General features: G+C 45.4%; 1 protein-coding gene across 1 annotated transcript in view; it reads left to right on the top strand.

The window, feature by feature from the left end:
• Arhgap44 (Rho GTPase activating protein 44) overlaps nt 1-26,658 on the top strand; it is a 171,161-nt gene that overhangs the window by 70,001 nt on the left and 74,502 nt on the right. The window contains exons 2-3 of the mRNA XM_059270917.1: nt 20,593-20,632; nt 21,269-21,373. Coding sequence (XP_059126900.1) covers nt 20,593-20,632; nt 21,269-21,373 — 145 coding nt within the window. The remainder of the gene's footprint in view (nt 1-20,592; nt 20,633-21,268; nt 21,374-26,658) is intronic.

The raw sequence follows: 26,658 nt of genomic DNA, 5'->3' as shown, positions 1-26,658 counted from the left end.
TGGATTTCTGTGTGTCAGTGGTTTAACCAGAGCAGGCTAGCCAAATTGTGCCAGCCAGGGAGTTACATTTTCTGCTGCTGCTGTAACAAATTGCCACAGGCTTAGTAACAGCTGAAGTAGTGCAGGTGTGTCATTTTACAATTCCGAAGGCTGGAAATTTGCCATCAATCTCATGAAACAATGTCAAGATGTTGGTGAGGTGTTCCTTTCTGGGGTCTCTGGAGAGAAGTATTTCTCTTGGACTTTTCTCCAGAGAGCTTCTGTCCTTCCCTCAAGCTCTACTCCTCCACCTTCACAGCCAGTACCATCCAGCTCCTATTGACATCCACTCAGACCCCCATCCAGTTCCTGTTGACATCCACTCAGACCCCCATCCAGTTCCTGTTGACATCCACTCAGACCCTCATCCAGCAGCTCCTGTTGACATCCGCCCAGACCTCCATCCAGCTGCTGTTGACATCCGCTCAGACCCCCATCCAGCTCCTGCTGACATCCGCTCAGACCCCCATCCAGCTCCTGTTGACATCCGCTCAGACCCCTGTGGGATCCCTACTAGCTACTGGAGCCCTCCTCTCACACTCTGGGTCTCTGTGTGACTGTGGACTCTTCTGAATGATCTATGAATCTGACATCCTCTCAAGTTCTTCAGCCTATCTGTGACATTCCTTTCCCACAGAAGGTATCACAATCCCAGGTTCTGGGGACTAGGGTGGAGAAATGTTTGGAAGGACATTGTTTCCCTCCCCGTCCCATAGCTGGTGATGTTCTGCTCTGGGGCTGTAGATGGTGTTGCTGGAAAGAAAATCCCCCTTCTGCTTGGATTGTTGAGCATGTGGGCTTCTACGTGAAGCTGCTGTCTCTCAAAGAATGTGGACCCCCTGCTAGATGAGGGGAGCAAGGTCATGACCCATCCGGTGGGCTTCTGAGCCCAATTCTACCCTCAGACTGTTCAGTACCAGAGTTAGCTAGTTCACAGCTGCCATGGTCACCATCTCCTCCTTCCGAGGTTGGTGATGTGGCAGATGGGACACTAATGACTCCATGTCCTTGCTCTCTGGAGCTCAGGGAACAGCTGGGCTTGGAAAACAGCTGCATGGGGAGTGGTTTATGGCGGCAGGTTTTTTCCAGGCCTGGAAATGTTGCTTCTCCCTTGTGGGTCCTGACCTCTGCCGTCTGCTGACCTCTCGGGTTCCCTTTGCTTTCCTCTGGGAAGGTTGGGTTTGGTGCCCAGTGTGTGCTTGGTTTCCACACATGAATATTCATTAAGCTGGAAGGATCCTTTTAAATGTCATTGTGCCCAGTTTTCTTACTCAACATACGTGGGAACTGAGCCTCTGAGCAGCTAAGCGCTTCCACTTGGAAACAGCCCAGGAGAAGCAAGGACTCCTGACTGCTAATCCCACTGCACGGCATGGCATTTCTGAAAATTCCTTGACCTAGTTTGCTCAATCCACATAAGGGTGTTCCCCTAAATTTGCAGAATCTAGTGCCATTCCCTGAGATAACTCAAGATATTTTGAATTTGTACAAGAGAAGTGACATAATGTTTAGCCTGTCTTCTTCCGCTGAATGTATTTTATGAAATAAAATTATCATATTATGTCAGTCTCTCCCCATTTTTTACCTCTTGACACTCATTTTAATGCCAAGGAAGTAGTTAGCTCCAGAATCCTCTTAGAGACACCACTAAGACACTTGGACAGACCTGGGGCTAAAACTGATTCTTGAGAAACAGGAAAATTCTTCATCGAGATATAAATCAAACCCTGGAAGATTCTGGGGGAGAAGCTGGTGTGAGTGAAGTTCCTGTGTTCTTCTCTGGAGACTGTAAGCTTCTGCATGGTAACTGTTTCAGTACATGTGTTTTCCTCCTGAATCTATTTGGTCAACACTTGGAACGGCACCACCTTGTTGCAGCCACCCAGGGCTGTTAACAGTTTACATGCTGAGGCTGTCATGTGAATGAAGGTTTGCCCAGGCCCCCATCCGTTCATCAGTATCGGCTCTCCATGGAGGGCTTAGGAGGTATTGGTTGAACACCCTCATGTGGCCACTCTACTTGGGATTGACTTCCTCACAACATAGAGGCTGAGATGTTAGGCTGATGCTGTTTCATGAAGGAGTCTGAGTCCTTCTGAGGCTCAAGGGGATGAAAGCCAGCTCTCCCTGCTGGGGACTAAAGTTCTACTGGGGCAGTTGAGTCTGAGATGAGGATTCAGTCCACAACATGGGGAAATGAGGGAGGGCCTCAGTTTTTCTGTTGGGTTTGGAATTATTTTGTCCACTCCTGTGAGGAGAATGGTGCCTTCCTGAAGACTCAAGGGAAGTCCTGTGTGTAGTTAAGGCTTTCTTGTTCCTGCTGGATTCAGAGGTCTGAGCAGAGTTCTGGGTTTGTCTTTATGAGTAGGGAAGGGTACGTGTTTAGATGCAGGGTCCTCTCCGTGCCTCACTTGACTACTTTAACCCTATTTTCTTTGATCCATTCCGCTTGGCACTGCTGGCCAGGCCTGGGCAGAGGCTGAGGTGCACCTGTCTGTGAGTCCCGAGGAGTCTCAACTCACTGAGGGCTTTAGCACCACAGAGGAAGGAGTGCCAACTCTGTCTTAGGAGGTACAGTCCTGAAAGTGGACTTTACAAAATGGAAGAAAGCCTGAGTCCAGATGAAAAGAAGGGCTTCCCAGGAGTGAAATGTTACTTTCCCATGACAAAGCATTCGTGGCTATGGCAAAAGCAGGGTCACTGCTGAGAGCAGTTACTTTTTGGGGAAGCCAAGGGAACAAATAATCACAGAGCAAAGGCATTCCAAGGAAATACAAGAAACTTGGAGGACAGTTTCTAGAGGCTTGGCATGAGCCAGGTGTGGAGGCTCGTGGACCAGCTGGTGTAATTGAATTGGTGAGCTCCAGGTTCATTGGGAGACCCTATCTCAAAAAATAGACTGGAGGGGCTGAGGACATGGCTCACTGGGTAGTGCTGGCTGTATAAGCACGCAGACTAAGTTTTAATCCCCAACAACCATGTAAAAAGCTGGGCATGGCTGCATACAAAGCCCATACCACAGCATTGGGAAGAAAGGCAGGTAGAGACCAGGAGCTCACTGGCCAGTCAGGCTAGCCCAGAAGGTGAGCAGCATGTTCAGAGAGAGACCCTGTCACAATAAAGTGGGAAGCGATAGAATACAACACCCAGCAACCTACTCTGGTCTCTCTGCATGTACCCTTACACTCACATGCATTCATTGTATACATAACACACACACACACACACACACACACACACACACACACACACACACACGAGGGGGGGGAGAGGGAGAGAGAGAAGGAGCTGAAAATAGGAGAGCAACATTAGGAGGATAAACATGTTCAAATGTTTCTCCTCCTGGATCAACCAAGATTATTAGTATTACTAGCCAGGACAATTAGTGATTACAATTATCTAGTAATCGGCTAAATCTAGCCACGACTAGACTTTAGGATGGAGAGATTCCCTTTGGAATGGGAGTCTGCCAGCACAGGGACAAGACAGATACTCAGTGGGGGCTTTCAAGGCTGCGTCTCTTCCGCCATAGTGCTTTTGACCCCACACACTCCAGGGCTTGGCAAGTTACTCAGGGGAAAGTTTGTCCCGTCAGCCGCAGCCTCAGAAGCATCATCATAGCTGTTGTACTCCACAACCACAGCCTCAGCCTCCATGTGACCCGCAGAGCTCAGTCAGCGGTGGCTCCTGGTCCAAGACAACTGCAGAGTCTGGGGAAAACAGAGCCCAATAAGCCTTTTCCTTTATCTTCTTAGTTGCTCCCATTGGGGCATTGGAAATCAGACTGCAAGAGAAAAGCAGGACTTACGAACATGAGCAATGAGCATGTGTAGCCCAGGCTGGCCTCAAATGCATGGCAGTTCTCTTGCCTCAGCCTCCTGAGAACCGGGATTATAGGTGTGAGCCCCTCTGTCTGGCTGTTATAAAGGATCTTAACAAAGACTAATTAGTCAAGATATGGGGAGATAAGAAGTAGAAGGGCATGGTTGTCTACATCTTTCATCCCAGCATTCAGGAGGCGGTGGCAGGCAGATCTCTGAGTTCACAGCCAGCCTGGCCTACTTAGAAAGTTCTGGGATCGTGAGGGCCACACAGAGAAACCCTGTCTCAGAATTCTGCCCCCCTCTTCACCCCCCCAAAAAAAAACCAACAAAAAATAATGAGGGGGAAAGGTTTGGGGCTCCTATGTCAGAGAGCTGTGGGAATGTCTCTATGCTGTCAGCAGGGTCAGTCTGTATAGGTCCCTCTTGTCGCCCTTCATGCCTTCTCCATGGTGGCAAACTTCCCCGCAGAAGGGATTTCTGGAAGTTTGAGTTTGAAGGAGTCCCTGCTCTCGGTCAGGCAGGCGAAGCTTGGGGAAGGCTGCTTCCTGCACCTGTCACTTCTTCTTTGTTTTGTGCAAAGTAACCCACGTGCAACACAGGCAGATTTGGGGGTAGCATGCTTACTTTGGGGTGGCATGTCTTTATCCCTCCAGCAGTATGGTTTGTAAACTGACTCACACTTGAGAAAGAAGATAGATTTACTGATAGGGAGGGGAGGGGTCATCGGGGTTCACTGCTCATCCATGAGGCGATGTGACAGGTCACAGTAAGACATCACAGGCTCTGAGGAGGTCTGGCAGAGAGGAGGGGACAGTAAAGAAAAGCTTCAGAGTGCCAGCAGCATATTCTGTCTGGGCACAAACCCTTCTGTCTCGTGTAGGTAATGAGGAGCTGCATCCTCTTAGCAAATGACAGCCCACCCCATCCTCTACGTCAGCAGATTCAACCAGCACTGATCAGAAACTTGACAAATATCCCATCTCGCCTCAGCCCGCTCAGGGTGGTGCTTGTTTTCCTGTTTGGTTGCTATTCCGTAAGCAGTAGCACAGCAGTTGTGTGGCAGATCCTAAGCAGTCGAGCAGTACTGAAACAGGCACACAAGGCTGTGTGGATGTTCTGTGCAGACACTACACTATTTCCTGTGAGGGCCTTGTGTGTCTGCACGACGTGGAGAGCCTCCCTGGATCCAGGCCCCATGGGCCTTGAGGAATGAATGATGCTATGTTGGTCCCTGATCCAAATGTCAAGGGCACAGGAAAGGGAAGCTCACGTCTGGGCTGTGGCGTTAATCTCCCTTGACTAAATTCTTTCCACATTCCTGTTTGCAGGATCCCAGGGCAGGCTTTCCCAGGGAAAATCTGTAAGCCACACAAATATGCACTGGCTATTTGTTGCCTTCTGTGTCACAGAGTTACATCCTGAAGACCTGTATTCATGAGCCTCTTTCCATTGGCCTTAACCAAATAAGTTTATTTTTACAGCTGTGCCCAGAGCCATGGGCCAGAAAAAGACCTTGGCAAGTCATTGAGTCCATCCTCACACATGACAGAGGTGCCTCAGCCCCACCCAGGGTACTACTGTTCTTCAGGAATCATGGAAGATGCTGATCTGCCCTGGCAGTCACTAGCTGGGATGGCACTGTGGCTTTCACCATGAGACCTTGAGCCGAGGGATAACGTGGCCAGGAATGGTGCACTTTGAACTCCATTCTGTGGCTCTGTGGTGGTGATTAGCCATGTTCAGACCATACATCCCTAAACCCTCAGACCACTGAGGTAGCAGTTTTGAGAAAGAGCACAAAGATGCCCCTGAATGGGCTACCCTAGCTGGTCCTTGGTCCTGCAGTGAGTCTCTGGCTCCATAGTCACAGTTTGTAGAACCACACATGATTTTTCTCTCATTTCCTGGGCTGGGAACCCAAGGTCAAGATGTCAGCTAGGCTGTTCCCTCTATGGCCCAGCTTGTGGATGGTGTCCTCTCAGGCTCCGGTGTGGTCTTCCTCTGTGCCTGTCTGTCCCTGTCTCCTCTTCGAGTAGGGACTCCAGTCTTAGTGGATCAGGCTGCACCCTAACCCCACTCTTCATCACCCCTTTAAAGATCCTCCCTCCTAATACGATTGTATTCTGAGTGACAGTTAAGTTGTGGGATATGGCTTAACCCTGAGTGACAGCAGTTAGGGAATATCAACAGTGTGTGCACAGCCATCGGAGAGAAAGAACTTTCTTCCCAACCCTCTCCTCACAGTATTGTGAACTAGAGAGCATCAACAGTCTGAGAGACATCGTAGACCCACGCGAGGGCTGGGAGAAGGCTTAGTTGATAAAATGCTGGCCATGTGAACATGAAGACCTAAGTTTGCGTTCTCAGCACCCTTGTGGAAAAGGAAAAGCAACACACGCCTATAATCCCAGTGCTAGACAGACATGCTGGAGGGTCTCTGGGGCTTGCTGGCCATCAGGAGTTGTAGAGTCAGCGAGAGATACTATCTCAAAAAATAAAGGGGAGAGCAATAGGCGAGCACATCTGGTGTTGACCTTTGCCTTCTACATGCATGCACACATGTACACACACACCCATATACACATGTACAAATACACAAATGCGCACACATGTGCACAGACCTGTGTGTAGCTGAAGTTTTCCTGTGTCCTGGCCTGCCGGCAATTGGGACAAATCTCTCCCACTTGCATCCCCCTGAGTAAACACACAGAGACTTATGTTACTTATAAACTATATGGTCGTGGCAGGCTGCTTGCTATCTGTTCTTATATCTTAAATTAACCCATTTCTATAAATCTATACCTTGCCACGTGGCTCGTGATTTACCGGTATCTTACATCATGCTTCTCCTCGTGGCGGCTGGCAGCGTCTCCCTGCCTCAGCCTTCCACCTCCCAGAATCCTCCTCTCTTCTTATCCTGCCTACACTTTACTTCCTGCCTGGCTACTGGCCAATCAGTGTTTTATTTATCAATCAGTGAGAGCAACACATTCACAGCATCCCCAACACCTGTGTACATGCCGATGCTACACACAAAATATATGCATACATGAGAAAATAATAAAGGGCTAGTGATGGAGCTTAGTGGTGAAGTGTGTGCTTACTGTGTATAAACAAGGCCCTGGCTTCAACCTCAGCTCCACATTAAAAAAAAAAAAAAAAAAAAAAAAAAAAAAAAAAAAAAAAAAGAAGAACATGCTTATTTGGAGGATGGAAGAAATATGTACCTAATAATTTAGTATAACAAATGTCAGGGTATTTGAGACTTAGACACCTTCCCTCTGTGAAGGAGATATTAATCCAGGACTAGAAAACACCTCCAAGAGGGATTCCTGCTGTCTGAAGCTCTCAGAGAACAATGAGGCGCTGGTAGGATCTAGATTAGAGATTTAAAGTAAATGTTCAGATATTTTAGACAACTGCATGAAAATTCTCATTTCAGGACTAGGTTGTTGTGGGGGGAAAAGCTACAGTACTTTACAGTTTCATTTTATAACTTTAGCCCTTTGGTTAACACTAGTGACGTGAAGGTGTGTTGTTTGTAAGTTGGTTTGTTTATTAACTTATCACACCCAGTGTGTAAGCTTTTCTTTCTGCATTATTTTTCTGCCTGCTTGTTTGTTTCACTGTGACACCCCCCTCCCCCGCCTTGGCAGTGGCCATCTTTGCTGTTTCTCATGTGCGCGGGTACTGTTGGGTACATTCTCTTCCTTGCACTCCCGTTCCTCCACCTATTGGGCCACTGTTTGCTTTACCTTGGGATTGACACTCTGTAACCGTGGGACCTGCCCTTGTTCCTGGCTCCTGGCCACCCCTGCCAGTCATGGTACAATATACACACTGTTCATTGTGGAGGAATCAGGAATTGTAAAGCAGCAGAGGCCTGGTAGTTACTGTGGGCGCGTACCTCAATCTGCCTTCTGTGTGTATGTGTATGTGCGCCTCTTTTTAAAAAGAGATTTATTTATTTCTATTTTCTGTATTTGAATGGTTTGCCTGCTGGTCTGTATATGGACTGCTAGCAGGTCTGCTATCTACAGAGAGCAGAAGGTACCAGCTCTGTTGGAACTGAAGTTACAGATGGTCGTGAGCCATCATGTGGGTGCTGGGAAGTGTCTTAGTTAGGGTTACGATTGCTGTGATGAAACAGCATGACCAAAGCAACTTGGGGAGGAAAGGATTTATTCAGCTTATACTTCCACGTTATGGTTCATTATCAAAGGAGGTCTGGGCAGAAACTCAAGGAGGCAGGAGCTGATGCAGAGGCCATGGAGGGATGCTACTTACCAACTTGCTCCTCATAGCTTGCTCAGCCTGCTTTCTTATAAAACCCACAATGAGCTGGGCACTCCCACATCAACCACTAATTAAGACAATATCATACAGGATTGCTTGTAGCCTAATCTTATGGAGGCATTTTCTTAATTGAGGTTCCCTCCTCTCAGATGACTTTTGCTTGTATCAAGTTGGCATAAAACCAGCCAGCCCAGAACTAGACCCTGATCTTCTGAGAGATCAGCAAGTGGTCTTAATTGCTGAGCCATCTCTCTAGTCCCTCTACCTTTATATATATATGCTGGTGTGCCACCTTCTGTATAAAATGTTTTTCACAGCTTTATGTGTGAGATAAATGATGCTGAATCTTACCACTTAACTAGAATAGAAGTTCATGCATTTAAGCTGTCCACTTTAGGGTCTTTAAATAAATAGACCTTTGTCCCCAGGCCTTCCCATTGGATTTAGTTCCTCTCCATACCTCAAATGACATGCTTATCCTGCTGCTGGCTTGCATGTACCCATGTCACACACACAGACACACACATACACACACACACACACACACACACACACACACAAGCAGGCACATGTACACACACATGAACATGAGCACACATGCATGTGCACACATATTCACAACCACACACACACACACACACACACACACACACACAAGCAGGCACATGTACACACACATGAACATGAGCACACATGCATGTGCACACATATTCACAACCACACACACACACACACACACACACATACACACACACACACACACTTTAACACAGTTTGTTTCCTACCAGCGATTCTCTTATACCACCCATAGATCCTTTCACACTCATTGCTTAACAATGTGTGATTTTTTTAAAATCCTGTTTAAACCTGCCCAGGATGGCCCAATTTCTCTTGACAGTATTTAGTGAGGCATGATGACTGGGAGTCCTTCCATTCAGCCCCTTGTTCTCACTACCTCTTTCTTTGTTCAGCTGTTTCCTTCCTGCTCTCCCTCTGTCTTCATTTCTCCCCCTTCCCTTTCTCCTTCTCTCCTTTTTTTAAAAAAAATTTATACATTTTATAAAAACAGATGGTTGCTATTCATTCAATCCTGGAATAGTCATGATTATGTCTTCTATACATCATCCATAGGTTCATTCTTACAGCCTTAAGTCAGTTAGAACTGGGTGTGGTGGAATGTGCCTGTAATTCTAGTACTTGGGAGGCTGAGGCTGGAGGGTCTTAAGTTCAAGGTCAGCCTGGTTCACAGCAAGACGCTGTCCATAAGAACAAGCCAATGATGCCATGTAAATGTTACCCACCATCTCGGTGTGTAGCAGGCTTCCAGTTCATTCTGTAATGCAGAATAGCTAAGATTCAACCATGGTAGGTATTGCAGGACTTCTCAGTACCTTGGATGATTCAGTACCACTCTGTTAAATAGGTAACTTTGTATCCAGCCTTTCCCTAACTCATTTCTCTACAGAACCTTTTCCCTCCATGGTGCCTTGGGGAGCTGTTCTTTCATGAAAACTTTTTGGGTAATCGTTGTGACCAACTACTTCTAAATATATATGACACTGTGACAATCAAGCTTTCTGTGGGTGGTGCCAGTTGTCCCTGTTTTGATTTTAGTCTGTCGAGTGTGAAATTCAAAGAAAAAAATCACAAAGTCATGACATGTACCCAGTGTCACCTGTACAGCGCCTGTCACCACAGTGACTCATCTCTTTCACATGGTGGAGAGGGCTTGGGCTGGGTAGCATGTAGGAAGTTGAGGCTGAGGCCCGGCTTCACAGCCTGGTGCTGGGCCTCTGCAGAGGCCAGTGCCTCCTGTTGTTCACTGGAGCCTGGGGCACAGCAGCACTCCCCTTGGCTACCTGGCCACTTTCATCTCTTCCAATTCCCATGAGCCTTTTCCTCAAGCACTCAGGCATGCTCCACAATTCTTAAAACCCCATCTGACCTTCAAATTAGCTTCTCCACCCCAGCTTCTAGGAACAGACTTGAGCAAAGTGTCTCTGGTAAAGGGGAGTGCTCACCACACTGCCTTAGCTGCACAGCTCCAGGGCTTGGTGGTCCTCATGCTTTACAGTTGTCTGCCTGATGCTAGCTAGAGTCATTACCATAGGTAGCTGCTGTCACCACCAGCAAGCTGGCCCTGGCTATGTTGCTCGGCCTGGGCAGGGACTGTGGGTGGGCAAGGTGAGGCTCTGCCAGCATAGGTCCTGGGTAACTCCTGTGACTCTTTGCTTCTGAATGTAGTGTCCCTCTAGTGCCCAGTGTGCTGACTGCAGAGCCCAGAGCTCTTAGCACCAAAGGTTGGCATTCCCTGCCATGGCTGGCCTTCTAGCTCCTGGCTTTTGGGATCCAGCCACTCTCCAGAAGCCTCCAGCTGTGTCTCCTTGATAATGCTGCTGTGCTTGCTTCCACATCTACCATAATAGTGGTTCAATGAGGCCACAGCTTCGTTCTCTGTGCCCTCAGCTCAGCCTTCGCCTAAAGATGGAGGCCAAAATTGGGGAAGAAAAGACATCTTAGCCTGTCTGTGATTGGTCCTAATGCTGCAGTGCCAGGGACCAGCTGAGCAGGGGCAGCAGCCTGCCTGCATTGCCTAAAGAAGGATGTTTGCTAATCAGAACACCCCTTTGTGGTATGTTCAGGCCAATCACAACAGGCCCTCTGCTGGCAGCCAAGGGGAACTGCTACTACTCTGGACATGGACATGATTAAAGAATAATGGTCTAGACATAACTGAGACTGATGATTAAAAAAATTTAAAAAGTCCAGCCCAAGCTGTTTTAAATCCTGTGGCTGTGCTAAGGCCTTTGGGAACCAGAATTTTTCCCTAGCAGCAAGCAGCTGTGAAAGTCAGGTCACTTCCTCAGGGCATGCTCGGTGTGTGCAGAGTTTGACCATTGCTTGGCCGATGGCGTTAGTCAGGTGGGAGTAAGTAACACACTATTTATTAAACTACTCCTTTCCTCCCCTCCCCTCCTTTGCTGATCTTAGATGACAGTGCATCTGCCATCCAATCAGAGTGAGTCCCTTCTCAGGTGGTATCTTGTGGTCCAGTGGTCAGTGTCCACATCAATCTGATCAATCAATATCTCTGATGAACAGAGCTGTAAAATTCTCAAAAAAAAAAATACTTGCAAACTAAATTCTGGAACACAGCAAAAGGCTAACCTAGTCTCCATGAGCTTATGCACTTTCTATGTTCTCTGTTGCTATTGAAATCCAGCTTACTCATCCGTGGTCTCATACAGGATGTGATTTCACTTTTATTTGTTGAGGCTTGCTTTGCTTCCTAATACTTACGTGATCTGTTTGGGAGGAATTCCCATCAGCTGCTGAGAAGAATGTGTGTCCTCCAGTATTTGAGTAGAATGTCATGTAGTTGTCTGTGAAGTTATTTGAGTTATTATGTCGTTTAAGTTGCGAGTTGCTCTGTTTATAGTATATTGTTTTCCAGATGACCCTGGCTTTCATAGTCCTTGTGGAAAGATCATCTGTGACTCTGACGGGCCTGCATTTAAATGTGACTTGATCTTTTTCTCTTGTAGCGGCCAGTATTCTTTGTTCTGTACATTTAGTATTTTGACTGTTACATGACATGGAAAGTTTCTTTTTTGGTCCTATTTGGTGTGCTATACACTTCTGGAATAGTAACCAACATCTATTTCCTTAGATTATGGATTCGTTCTTCTATTAGTCTAAGGTTTCCTCTTTCTCTATACCTACTATTCTGTTTTGGTCTTTTTATAGTGTCCTAGAGTTTCTATATGTCCCCCACCTCCTGCTCCTCTTTTTCTCCGTGTGTGTGTGTGTGTGTGTGTGTGTGTGTGTATTTGTTTTTATTTAACATTTCTTTGATGAAATGACCTTTTTTCTCTGCCTTATCTTTAAGACTTGATATTCTCTCCTCTACTTAGTTCAATCTATTGCTGATACTTTTCCTCTGAGTCTTTGTTTTTTACTCCTGAATTCTTCATTTCATGTTTTATTTAATTTTGGGGTTTGGGGTTTCTTTAGAAATCCTATCTTTTTGCTAAATTCTGTTTATATATATTGAATTGGTTTTTATTATTTCTTTCAACTGTTTGGGGTTTGTTTGTTTTGGGGGTTCCTTTGGTTTTGTTTTGGTTTTTTGAGACAGGGTTTCTTCTATGTAAAAGCTCAAGCTCTCCTGGAACTCACTCTATAGACCAGGCTGGCCTTGAACTCACAGAGATCCACCTGCTCTGCCCCCTGAGTGGTGGTATTTAAGGAGTGTGCCACTGCCACCTGCTTCAACTCTGTTTTTCTGGTATTCATTTCAGCATTTATTCCTATCCTTCTTGAATTCCTTGAACATATTAATGACTGCTAATTTGAAATCATCATCTAAGTTGCTTTTCTCAGGGAGTACTCACTTTTGGTGGAAGCCCATTTCTTTGTCATTATGGTGTTTGTGTTTTTGCAATGGCACCTTGAAATCCAGAGTTAAGGTTGTTGGCAGTGTTTCTTTGTATGAAGGTTTTGTCTCCCAGTATTTGAGTTTGGATCCCTGTTTCCTTGTTATTCTTACTTGTCAGGCTATAGACAGGTGTATGTAACACTAAGACCATAGGGCTTAGGGTTCAATCTTGGGGCAATTCAGGGTTGACATTTAAATATAGGGTATCAGAGTAAGGCTCAGTGACATTTCTGATCTGAGGACCAGAGCCTCTAAAGAGTCAGAATATTCTCACAGGCAGTCTCTGAGAGTCTGGGAGAGTGCTCTGGATTTTACTTCAGACAGCAGGTGTGGCTGGAATGGCAACTAGAATCTTAGGATGGGAATGTTGGGCCTGCCAGTGAGCATGGGATATAATGGCCTCAGTCAAGTGGAAGGTATGGATGGAGCTGGTGGCACATGTCTGAGGTCCCTATGTGGAGAGGAGAGGTCACCAGGTGATGGACATTTTCTTATTTAGGGTTTCTATTGCTGTGAAGAGACACCATGACCATGACAACTCTTATAAAGGAAAACATTTAATTAGGGTGGCTTACATTTTCAGAGGTTTAGTCCATTATCATCATGGCGTGGCATGGTGGCATGCAGGCAGACATGGCGCTGGAGAAGTAGCTGAGTCTCCTACATCTTGACTTGCAGGAAACAGGAAGTGAACTGTCTCACTGGGCATGGCTTGAGCATATACAAGATCTCAGAGCCCACCTCCACAGTGACATGCTTCTTCCAACAAGGTCACACCTACTCCAATATAGTCACGCCTCCTAATAGTGCCATTTCCTTGGGGGAGCATTTTCTTTCAAGCCACCACAGACACTTAGTTCTCATTTAGTCTGTAGGGGCTAGTGGAGTTAGTTGTGTAAGTCTACAGCCTTACCTAGAAAGGGGATGTCAGAGGGCATGCAGTGGAGATGGGTGGAGTCGTAATGTGACTCAAGTCCCTACCTGGTGAGGGGAGTCCCAGGAGGGCTGGAAGGCAAGTTTAGGGTATTTGGCTTTCAAGGATCTGTGGGGATAGAATAGGTGGGATTGATAGCAGGAGTCTAGTGTCCCTACCTGGACATAGGGTTTGGAGGATTACCTGAAGGCATGGATAGAGTTCACAGTGTGAGTCTCAGGTTCCTACCTGTAGAGGGGGTCCTGGAGGGCTGCTGCAGGGATGGGTGAAATGTGTGATCCAAGTCTAGGGTCCTCATGTGGAGGGGTATGGAGGCTGGACTACAGGGCTAAGGAATTGATCGTATGTGTCTAGGGTTTCTACCTGGAGTCAGGATGGAGTATAAACAGTGGGTATGGGAGAGTTGGGCACTTGGGGACTTTATCTGGAAATGGGGTCCGGAGGGTGGGTTGCACTGATGGGTGGAGTTGGTCATATAAATCTAGGACCCTTACCGGGGATGTGGGCAAAGGTGTGTTATGAGGCTGAGTGGAGTTGGCAACATAAGTCTAGGGTCCCTACCTGGAGGAACTTGAGAGTGGGCCCAGGACACCCAGTTCTTAGGCATGCCTCATTGAGGCTGTGCAGAACTGGTGATGAAAGTATGAGGTACCTGCTGGAGACAGGGACCAAAAGGTAGATCATGGAGATCTGTGAAATTATTTTTAGAAATCCTCATTAAGAGTAAAAAAAAATATTTTGTGTGTATATGTATGAGTGTGGTGTATTCACATGTGTGTGCACCTGTGCAGTGGTGGGTGTGGGGTTTCCTGCTCTGTCATGCTCTTTTGTATTCCTTGGAGACAAAGTCACTGAACCTATAGCTACCCTGGTGCCCTGCAAGAGGCAGTGATCCCCCTATTTCAGTTCCTCACAGCACTAGGGTTACATGAGTATGCAGCCACGGCGGCTTTTTATTACAGTTGCTGGGATCTGAACTCAGGTCCTCATGCCTGTGTAGTAAGTGTTCTTACCCACAGAGCCATCTTCTTGGGTCCCTCTTTAAGAGATTTTATTTTTGAAATAAAAAAAAATTCCTTGAGAATTTTCTACATATTTATAATGCATTTTGATTATATTAACCCTCCATTCACCGTTCTCACCCTCCTATTTACTCTGGAGCCCCTCCCACACCCATCTGTCCTTTACCCCTTATGCCACATTGAGTTTGGTTAGGGTTGCTTTCATGTGAATGGTTGTACAGTTTATTGGATGGCGGGCGACTTACCCATGGCCATACCCCAAAGAAAAGGACCCAGTTGTAGCAGAAACCATTAACTGCCTGCTCAGCTAGTTTTGGGTGGTTGTGTGTGGGTCTCCCTGAGTCAGGTGGGAATGTTGATGTGCATCTTCTGCAGGTCGCCATGGTTGCCATGAGTTCATGAGTGTAGTGGCCATGTCATGTCCAGAAGTCAGCGTGAGCGGGCGGGGATACAGATCTTTCCCTTGGGGTCTGGCAGCCAGCAGTCACTTATTCTCAGTGCTTTGAACAGTGGTGAGTCTCTACAATAATCACTTCCCACTGAAAAAAGGAGCTCCTCTGTCCGAGGTTGAGAGCAGCACTAAGCTATGGGTATAAATAAAAATATTTAGAAGGCAGTTTAACAGCACGTCCATTTAGCAACACAACAGTGGAAGGGTTACCCTACCCCTAGGATCAGTCACCAAGCCAGCTGTGGGCTTCAAAAAGTCAGGTTTACAGTACCAGGTATGACTTCTCTTCTGTGCAGCGGGCCTTAAATCTAACCAGGAAGAGGTGTTACTTCCTGCATTAGTAAGGATCCTAGGAACAGCTGAGAGAATGAACATATAGATTGGCTTACAAGATGTGGTCTGGGATATTCAACCATGGCTGTCTCTTGCTGGAAAGGCCAAGAATCAGGTCCATTCCAAGAGGCCAGATGTATCAGCATTCCCAATCTGGTGCTGAAGACCTGGAAAATTCCCGGAGAGCTGCTGGTCTTCCATCTACATCAGGAGCTCGAAGAAGCTGCTTCTGAAAACATCAAAGGAATGGTACAGCAGCAGGATGGATGAAGTTGCTAGTGAGAGTGAGGGCAAGCAGGCAAAGAGCAAATTGCCTTCTTCCATGTCCTTTTATCTGGCCTGGCCTCAAAAGATGCTATCCGTGTTTAGGGTGGGTCTTCCCACTTTAAATAACATGATCAACAAAGTCCCTTACAAGAGTATCCAGTAGCCGGTGCGTCAGCTAATTCCAGATCCAGTCAAGTTGACAATCAGGATTATTAGAGCTGTCACACCTTCGAGAACATTCATGCCACTGTTACACCACATCATTATTGTAGCATGTAAGGTCCACTGCTGGGTAAGACCGTTGATGACTTTTATCCTGAAGTAGCCTACATAGCTTATTTTGGCTATGAAAGCTAGCTACCAGGGAGAAATTTTCCAGGTCAGTTCCAGTTTGACTTTTTGGGTCTCACAACCAAGGTGTGTGATGTCTTTATAAATACAGTGTTGCCATCTCTTTATGTCATGCAACCAAGAGAAACTACTGCAATAGCCTGTATCGTTTAGGAGGTTCCTGGAGCCTCGGTTTTAGTTACTGTTTCGTTGCTGAACTGATAACTTGATTAAGGCAACTCTTATAAAAGAAAGCATTTAGCTGGAGCTTTGCTTACAATTTGGGGGGGTTAATCCAAGATCATCATGGCAAGAAGCAATCAGGCATGGTGCTGGAGCAGTAGCGGAGGGCTTTACGTCCTGATCTGCAGGCAATAGGCAGAGAGAACAAGACTGGGCCTGGTGTGGGCTTTTGAAACCTGAAAGCTGACCCCTAGTGCCACACCTTCTCTACCAAAGCCAGACCACACTTCCTAGTCCTTCCCAAACAGTTCCACTACCTGGGGAAGCAAGTATTTAAGCATAGGAGCCTATAGGGCCATTCTCATTCAAACCACCACAGCCTTCTCGACCAACAGCTCTCAGGATTTAGCAGCAGAATTTTTGTTTAGTAAACCATAGCTTTTGGAAACAGCATGATCCACCCATGCTCATATATTTTAATTAGCGTACAAAGTAGTGGACTTTCATATAGCTTTTCAAAAATACTTAGTTTTGGTTACCACCCCCACCCCCCATTCCTTGCCTCCATTCCCTTGAATCCTTTCTATCCCCAGTCTCCTCCTCCTTCCTTTTCTCTTTCATCCTCTTCACACCATTCACCTTAAACCTTTCCATTCCCAGTAATCACATGTATTCCATTATCATCTTCCCCCTCATTAAGATTTTTGGTCAAACTGATAGGTTTACAGAGCTAACCCATGGATACTGTTTATTTAAACCTTTGCCTTATTTCTGGTGTTTTTCCATGAATGCATTGGTTACCTTTTAGGCTTAATTTCTTTGCTGCATTAAGTGAATTTTAAAATTGGGTTTTCTGAGAATTTCCTAATTACATTAGTTTCATTGTATTGATTTTATATCTAACCTACCTTTTCCAGATGGAGTATATAATCATTTCTTTATGGTGTTTTGAAAATACTTTAAGATCAGTTTAACTTCAAAATATGTCTGTTTAGATTTTTTTTCCATTTCAAATTTAAAAATCTATTTTAAGAGCAGGCACGCCTATAATCCTAGTGAAAGTAAAACAGGAGCATCAGAACTCAAGGTCATCCTCCTCAGCCACATGGAGGGTGTGTCTCAAAACAAACAAACAAAGAAACTATTAATCTTCTGTTTTCATTGTGCACCATTGTATAAAGGATTCTGTCTGACTTTCAACTACACAATAATATTTTTAACATATCCCCATCAGGAATGAGACATGTAGCTACTTTTTAAAAACCAAGGATTTTCCTTTTTGTATTTTTCATGAACATGCATTAGACTATATTAAACATTTCTCATTTATGAGATTGTCTTGGTTTTGACGTTTAATTAAGCGCTATGATTAATTACACTGAGAGATTTCAGAGGTTAGGACCATGTGTGCATTCTAGCAGCTAATCGAATTAGTTCACAATGTGCCAGTTTATGTTACAGGATCATTGCTGAGATAAAAATCCATATTTTTCTCTGTACTGCCCTTTTCTAGTTTGGGGATTATGATTTAAATGTGAAATGTCCCCCACCAACTCATGTATCTAAACACTTGTTCCCCAACTTAGTGGTGCTGTTTTTGGAAGGGTGCGGAACCTTTAGGAGGTGGGACTGGCGGAAGGAAACGGCTCACTAGGGAGAGCCCTTCAGGTCTTACAGGCTCCCATCTCCTGTCTGACTACAGATGCCATGAGCAGCTGCTTCACACTCCTGACTCCATGCCTTCCTTGTCATGCAGTCGGGATATTATAGCAGTAACTAATATAGGAATCAACTGATGCTTACTTTGATTCTTTTCCTATTATTATTAACGTAGTTTGTGAACATTTGGAGAGACATTTTCTATATAACCCTTTGTGATTGTTCTTTGAGCATAGAGCATATGCTTTGACCTTGGGCTGAGTGATGGCATGTGTCAACATTTTACCCCTATGGCTGGGTAGCATTCTTCAATAGAAATGTTCCAGAGCCCATTCACCTGCTGGAGAACATAAAGATTGTTCCCAGATCATGAGTGTTCATAGGTGTGTTTATGTGTACAGGATATGTGAAGTTTGTTGCTCTGAAGCAACATGGCTAGGTCATGTGGCAAGTGTATGTTTAGTTTATAAGAAGCTGCCAGTGATTCTTCGCTGGCTTAAACTTTCATCCTTCCCATCCCCCAGCAACTCATGAGCTTTTCAATGTCAGATTCTTTAGTCTTGTGTGTGTGTGTGTGTGTGTGTGTGTGTGTGTGTGTGTGTGTGGTGTCTGTCTGCTATCTGTATGTCTTCCTTGGTAATATTCTGTTCATTATTTTTGTCTCTTTTTTTTTCAGTAGCAGGGATAGAACCCAAGGCTATGTGCATGTCAGGCCAATGCTATACCATTGAACTATAGCCCTGACTCTGTGCTTATTTTAGTAGAATTTTTTCTTATTACTAACTTGCACAATTCGGTATATAATTTCCATATCATTCCTTTATCATGTGATGTGCAAATATTTTCTCTCCATGGGTTTTCTTTTATCTCTTGATAAGATTTTCATAGAGCAAAAGCTTTTCATTTTTGTTAGAAGTGTAATGTATCAGTTCTTTTTCTTTTATGCAGAATGCTTTTAATGTTGTCACTTAGAACCCAGGGCTCTAAGGAAGGTCACAGATATTTCTTCCTGTGCTTGAAAATTCCATATTCTTATGTTCTATTGAAACCTGTGGTCTATCTGTGATTAATTTGGATAGAGGGTACAGGGCCAGGATTCACACCTTTGCATATTGTGTTCCATGACTGTTTGCTAGAGTCTTTCTTCTCCTCGGATAGTCTTTGTTCCTTTTTAAAGATGACTCGGTCATGAGTCTGGATCTATTTCTGTCTGGTACATTCCATCCTTTTGCCAGTGCCGTCCTCCTGATGATTTACTTTAAAATCCAATCATGAGAGTGCCATAACTTAATTTTTCTTCCTAGAGATGCTTTAGTTCTTTGCCTTTTTCTGCATGTTATTGTCCATGTTGGAGTTGGTTTGTGTATCTCTATAGTCAGTTCTGCTGCAGCTCTGTGGTCAGATTAGGGAAGAACTTCACTCTGTTGAGTTCTCTAGTTCACAGACATTCTGTCTCCCCACTTAATTTAGATATTCTGTGAATTCTTTCATAACCACTCTGTAGTTCTCTGGTATATTAGTTATATTTCTGTTGCTGTGATAAAAACCGTGACCAAGACAACACATAGAAAGTTTTATTTGGGCTTATGGTTCCAGAGGGTTGGAGTCTGTGGTGATGGAATGAAGACATGGTGGTAGGAGAAGGGTTCACATTTTCAACTGCAAATGTGAAGCATGGAGAGTAAAATGTCACAAGCCTTCTTTAAACTCTCAAAGCCTACCTCCAGGGACATGCTTCCTCTGGCAAGGGCACGACCCCTAAACCTACCCACACAGTACCACCAATGGCAATCAAGTATTTAAACATCTGGGCTTATGGGGGACATTTTTCAAATCACCACATCTAGCGTGCAGGCTCTTTATATATTTTGATAGACTGACACCTAAGAACTTAATCTTTTGAAACCATTGCTAAGAATATTTTCAAAGGTCTGTTAATAGTATGTGGAGAGAGTTTATTTTTGTATATTTATCTTAGTTAATGCAGTCTTCCTGAGGTTTTGTTTGTTTGGTATTTGGTTTTATGGGTTTGTTTATTTATTTATTTGGTTGGTTTTATGTGTTTGTTTGTTTGTTTGTTTGTTTGAGCAGGGTCTCACTTGTAGCCTTGGCTGGCCTAGGACTCTGTGTAGATCAGGCTGGCGTCAAACTCAGAGATCCACTTGCTTCTGCCTCCTGAGTGCTAGGATTAAAGGCAAGTGCCACCATGCCTGACTTGCTGACTTTTTGAAGGGGAGGCATCTCGTTTTCTTGTCATTTTCTGCATGGATCATGTCAGTCGCAACTAGGAACCTAACACTTTATAGTCAAGCCATGGCAAGAGTCTCTGCACTCATTGCTAGGATTTGGTACTGACTTTGTGTTTGCTGTTTATAAATCACACCTTTAGATCCTGCTATTTTTGTTTGCTCTTATAGGCAAGACTGGGTGCATGGGTGTGGGAGTCTTCTCAAGAAAAAAAAATAGAAGTCCCATTGTTGTCCTCAATGCAGGTCCAAATCTGTGGTGGGACACTCCAGAGCACCTTGAACATTGTGCTTTGCTGGCATGCTAGTTAGTGTTTCTGGAAGATTCTAGAATTGTCTTTAGCCTCTCCTATTTTCTACTATTCTTGTCTGCTTCTTTGGAGTTGCTATTAGAGAACAGTGGAATTTGTCATTAGACTGTGTTCTTACCTAAGTATGTATATAAGTATGTATGTATGTATAAACACATGTATATATAAATGTGTATATGTATTAACGTTTGTATATGTATGTGTGTATGTTTAAATGTATGCATGTATTTGCTGACCATTTTCTCCATTTTCCCTCTAGGGCAGAAAAGACTGAGGTTCTGAGCGAAGACCTTCTCCAGGTGGGTTGTCACTTACCTTGCCTGCTAGACCCCAACCATGTTTTCCTCTGAAATGTAGCCATTCTGTGTTTAGTTTCCACACCTGTGCTGCTCCCATACAAACTACTAAGGGGTGAAGCTCTGTTGTTTCTGACTGTGCTTTCCATTTTGGCTCCCCAGAGGGGCAAGCCCACATCCATGGTTTTAACCAAGCACATATTAAAAACACTTGGGTGAAATGCTTCTATACTGAGCATGTGCAGACTTTCCTCCATGCCATTCCCTAAATAAGGCAATGTTATAGCTGTTGTCACAGGGTTCACATTGTATGAAACACAATGAGTAACCCAGAGTCGATTTCAGATACTCCAGGGGATGTATGTGGGTCATATGCAAATACGTTTATTTAAGCATGTGTGGGGCTTGGTATTTTGAAGGTATCCTGGAGCTGATCTCCCTAAGATAATAACTTAGATAAGATTCTTGGGAGGAAGATTCAAAGAGTACCAGGGGAGTCCCCAGGCTGTGGTTATCCCCTTCCAGCTCTCCAGCACTGGGCATTTTCTGCCCAGAAGTCCTTGCCTCTATGGTAACAGGTTACTGTGGTGTACTCCTGACCTTTGTCTCACTGTGCCTTCTACACCACTGCCTGTGCAGGTGGAGAAGCGCCTGGAACTGGTGAAACAAGTGTCCCACAGCACACACAAGAAGCTCACCGCGTGTCTGCAGGGCCAGCAGGGAGCAGAGGCCGACAAGCGCTCAGTAAGTGCCCACTCTGAGCCCAGGCAGCTTAAAATCTGTGTCCTGGCACCCAGCATCCCACCCCCAGGGCAGTCACTTGCTGAGGCTACCCATGTGTCTGCAAGTCAACCAAGTAAGCCTTGGTGCTTATTTCTGCTGTGATGGAGGTTTTGCTCTTTATCTCTTCCTGAAGCATCACCCTCCCCAACCATGGGGGAGCCCCCTTCCTGGGACAGGAACCCCAGGATGTCAGGACTATGCTTAAGTGCTTCATGTCCTACCTCTGAGGAAGTGTTACCTTCCATGGACACTTTTCATTGATTCAGCTCCATCATAGATTATAATAGTAGTATTGATAGTCCACAGAAAACTGTGTACCAGGTGTTCTGAGTTTTCCAGGGACCTAGAAAGACCCTTGGAAGTTGTTTCCACTGTAATGAGGTGACAGAGAATGGCCTGCTAGGTAAAGCTACTTTGGTGTCTTTCTTTTAAACTGATTTCAGTAACAACAAGCATTGTGAATGTTCTAGTACTCAGCAGTAAGTGGTGTAAGCAGTCTTCTTTCTTTGTCTTTATCTCTACCTCCTTCAGTTCCACAAAAGAGCAAAAGATAGTTTTAGAAGTGTGTGTGTGTGTGTGTGTGTGTGTGTGTGTGTGTGTGTGTGTGTGTGTATGTGTTTGGGGGAGTTCACATTGGGGGTGGTGTATGTGTACCTTAGGTATTATTCCTTAGAAACTGTTCAGCAATTCTCTCTTTTCTCTCTCTTCTCTCCTCTCCTCTCCTCTCCTCTCCTCTCCTCTCCTCTCCTCTCCTCTCCTCCTCTCCTCTCCTCTCCTCTCCTCCCTCCCTCCCTCTCTCCCTCCCTCCCTCTCTTCTCTTCTCTTCTCTCTCTCTTCTTTTCTCTTCTTTCTCTCTCCTCTCTCCTCTCTCTCTCTCTCTCTCTCTCTCTCTCTCTCTCTCTCTCTCTCTCCCTCCCTCTCTCTCTCTCTCTCTCTCTCTCTCTCTCTCTCTCTCTCTCTCTCTCTCTCTGAGTCTTTCACTGGTTTGAAACTTACCAAGCAGGCTAGGCTGACTGGACATCGAGCCCTCAGGATTTGCCTGTCTCTGCCTCCCCAGCACTGGGATTCTAAGCGTGCACCACCACACCTAGCTTTTATTTGAAACAACAACAAAAAGTTCTGGGAATTGAACTCAGGACCTTGTGTTTGCAAGGCAAGCACTTACTTTCTGATCTGTGTTAGTTTTATCATAAGTATTTTGCAATCTAGGATGCTATTAATTAGTATTAATTGTCAATTTGACAATGTTTAGAATGATCTGGGAGGTGGACCTGGGCATGCTTGTGGGGATTATCTTAATTCCACCTAGGTGGGAAGACCTGTCCACCATGGGAGGCACCATCCCCTGGGTAAGCTTCTGGGCTGTAAATATATCAGCCGCATTCATTGCTGCTTATCCCTGCCTGTGGATGCCATGTGACCAGCTCCTGCAAGCTTCTGATGTTGACTCTCCTGCAGTCATGGACTATAAATGGCCTGGAACTGAGGGCCAAAATAAACCCTTTCTCCCTTAAGCTGCATTTGTCAGAGTAGTTTATCACAGCAGGAGGAGCAGTCATGAAGACAGATGGCCTCTTCCCATTCCTCCTGCCTTGAATTTGCATCTGGGTTTGGTGTCTGTTGGATTAGTTTTCCACTTGGAGTTCTGCTGGGTTCTGTTTGCAGTGGTCTCCCTGAGCCCCTGCTTATGTTAGCCCTGGATATTGAGAGTCACAGAATGAATGAACGTGCCTTCGGATGAATGAATGTGCCCCAGGCTTTCTTTTGTCTCCTGCACAAATGTCAACACCAGCCACGATTGCTCTAGCCCCCACTTTCTTTCTCTCTTGTACCAAACACTTAGTGTTTGGAATTTCAAATATTTGGAATTTTGGAATATCTGTGAGCCCACAGTGAGGTATCCTGAGGCTCAGACGTAAGTCTAAACATGAAATTCGTTTGTTTTATGTCATCTATTGCACACAACCCAAAGATGATGTTATTTAATATTTTGGTGCATCTCTGTTTCCACTTTCTAGCTGTCACATGTGGCCAGGTGTGGAATTTTCATTGGTGGCTTCTAGTTAGTGCTCAGAATGTTTCAGATTTTGGAGCACTTTTGGACTGGGGATTTCAGATTGGGGATGCTCAAACTATTTTCAATAGGAATTCCTTGTGCATGATATAAATAAAACCTCCTTAGCTTTGGAAAATACATATAGACATAATATACATGTGTCAGGAATTTCAGTAGGATTGCCCTAAGTAGTCCTACAGAGAGCTTGCAGAATGCCTTTGGATATGAACTCCTTTAACCAACTTTGGTCTAATGTGGTACTTGGGTTGCTGTTCCAGATAGAGACCTGGAGCTCAGGTGACCTTTGACCCACATCTTCTCTTTTGCTGCAGTATAGCTGATTCTAAGTGCAGTATGTTTTTCCGTCAAGAGTCTCATTTTAGAGAGCCAAACGTGGTGACACACACCTGTAACCCCCACACTCTGGAGGTAGAAGAAGGATCATGAGTTCCAGGTTAGCCTTAGCTCCATAGTGAGCTTGAGATCTGGCTGGGCTATGGGAGACCCTGTTGACGGTGGTGGCGCACACCTTTAATCACAGCACTCGGGAGGCAGAGCCAGGTGGATCTTTGTGAGTTCGAGGCCAGCCTGGGCTACCGAGTGAGTTCCAGGACAGGCGCAAAGCTACACAGAGAAACCCTGTCTCGAAAAACCAAAAAAAAAAAAAAAAAAAAAAGACAAACAAAACAAAATGAAAGAGTTTAATTTCAATGTTACCACCAGAGGCTTGAAATAAGCCTTGGAGGTTGGCAGTGAGCGACACTAACAATATCCTGGGCTAAGACAGAATTACGTAATGTGTGAAGTTTTAGCTGGGTTGGGAGCTCTTCGAATGCTGTCCAGTTAGCAGATGCTGGCTAATTCCTAGAGCCCTTGAGGTATGAGAGAACTAGGTGGGGCTGGCATGCAGAGAGAATCAGAAGGAGAAAAAAAAGAAAGACCAGGGAACCAGAAAAGGAGAGAGGACACCCGGGGCCAGCCACCCAGCTGCACACGGAGTAAGAAGTGAAGAAAGGTATATAGAACAGAGAAAGATAAAAGCCCAGAGGCAAAAAGGAAGATGGGATAATTTAAGAAAAGTTGGCTAGAAATAAGCCTGACTAAGGCTGGGTATTCATAAGTAGTAATAAGTCTCTATATTATTATTTAAAGCTGGGTGGAGGGCCCCCCCAAAGAGTAAAGAGTAAAAAAACAAAAACAAAAAACAAAAAAACTACAAATCAGGCCTTTAATGTTGTTTCTCGCCTCCTTTAACAATTGGTCCTGAAAGCTATGCCTTCTTGTCCATGGGGATGGGCAGTTTCTGCTGCTTTGGTGGTGAGAAGAGCATCATTATTCATGGTTGCTGAGCTGTTCTGGATTCCCAGTGAAGGATGCAGAGGGGCAAGGATGTGTATCATGTTTCCATTTTGCATTCTTTAGTCCAGGCCAGTAGCTTGTTAGTTGATAGTTGATAGGGTTCTGAGCTCTACCTATCTTATGAGACAGTCACATACAATAAGTAAATGTTGTATGTTCTCCCCTTTGTTTAACAAATATTAGGAAAAAAGGGGCAAATATTAGAGAGCCCATGTCTATCATATAGGGTAGTGTATGTGCTAAGAAGCACGTTCAGCCGGACCTCTGTCCTGGAATGTCCAGGTTAGAGGGAAGCAGGTTCTAGGATGGGCATCGATTACATGGAGTGTGTCTTAGTGCTACAGAGCACATCACTAGGAATTCCATGGTGGGAAGTGGGCTTGTGATGGACATACACAAGATCATCAGACCAGAAGGATGCAGGGCCAGGGAGGAGTGAGATATTCCTCAGAAACAAAAGTGGGTTGGGAGCAAGGAAAAGTGGGTTGGGAGCAAGTAGACTTCAGAGAAAGAAGAGGGAGGTGGCATAAGCGGGGTTGCAGGGGTTTTGGTTACTCCTGATAGGTCAGGGCTAACACTCAGACCTAGACTTGGACCTTATCCTTAAAGGTTTTGTGGCATCTCATTTGCTCACCACAGTGGGCGTGACAGAAGGGAAGCCCAATAGACACATATGGTCATGACATAGATGAGACTACAGAGAACATGGGAACTGGAAAGGCCGGCATATCTAAAAGATACTGCTAGCGGGGTATTCCGACTCTGCTTTGAATGGATAAGGAGCGCCAGAAGAGAGGGACCTGAGTGGCCACTTACTCTTAGAGCTGAGATCACCCAGGGGGAAATGTGAACAGAAAGACTAATGGCCTTTGAGTTAGGAACTCAGGACCTGCAGTTTTGGAAGCCCTTGTAGGAGGGTCTAGCAAAGATCTACCCATTGGCTCAGCCTCGATCTCAGATGGTATTCTTTATTCTTCTCTTTCCAGGACCCTCGGCCAGGCTTCCCAGAAGCCCTGCTGGCTCTGTGAATTTCTGCTTTGCTTTGGCGTGCACCACTCTGGTCCCCTGGGGTTGTCATTTGATGATAGTTCCCATCACTCTCTTCTCTCTTCATATTTTATCCTCTACTACCTCCCAAGCAGGTAGTTAACGTGAGCATCAGATGAGGCCACTGTCCCTGCTGAGTCCCACCAGAGGGCTCCCATCCACTGTGGAGCAGAGGCTGGACTCCTTAACGAGGCTTCTGTCCATTTTTCTGAGCTCAGCTCTCGCTCCCACCTCGCTATCATCTTCTCCAGCTGCACTGAGGTATTTCTGACAGCTGCATCCCCGTCAGAACCTTTGAACTCGCTCTGGCCTCTGTGTGCTATTCTTTCCCAGCATTTCAGGCCAGTGACTTTTATTCTTTGCTCTTCACAGACTCCATCTTATCATCAAAGAGACCCCAACCAGTTACCCAGGGCACGGGCTTCTTCCTCTCCCGCAGCCCATCAGCCTGCCTGATTTCCTTTACGGGGCATTATTAGTGCTTGAAGCACTCTGATCACTGGTCTCGGTCACTGATAACCAAGCTCCATGGGAACAGGGGTCTGGTCTCCACCAGCTGTGTTCTCAGTGCCTAAAACAGGGCCTGCCACATGGTAGGCGGAGATAAAAATAGACCAATGTCAGGAACAGACAGTCCAGGAGTATTTGAGGCACAGGATCTGCCTGACACACTAGCCCACCAATTTAAAATAACAGGCAATTTAGTGAGAGGGCTCTGAGGCCACGCCTGGAGTCTCTGGCGAAGAGAAGCAGCTTCTTCATTCTGCCTGACCTTGAGTGCGTG

Source organism: Peromyscus eremicus, chromosome 8a, assembly GCF_949786415.1.
Source record: "Peromyscus eremicus chromosome 8a, PerEre_H2_v1, whole genome shotgun sequence".
NCBI classification, from domain to species: Eukaryota; Metazoa; Chordata; class Mammalia; order Rodentia; family Cricetidae; genus Peromyscus; species Peromyscus eremicus.
This window is presented reverse-complemented; position numbering and strand designations above follow the sequence as displayed.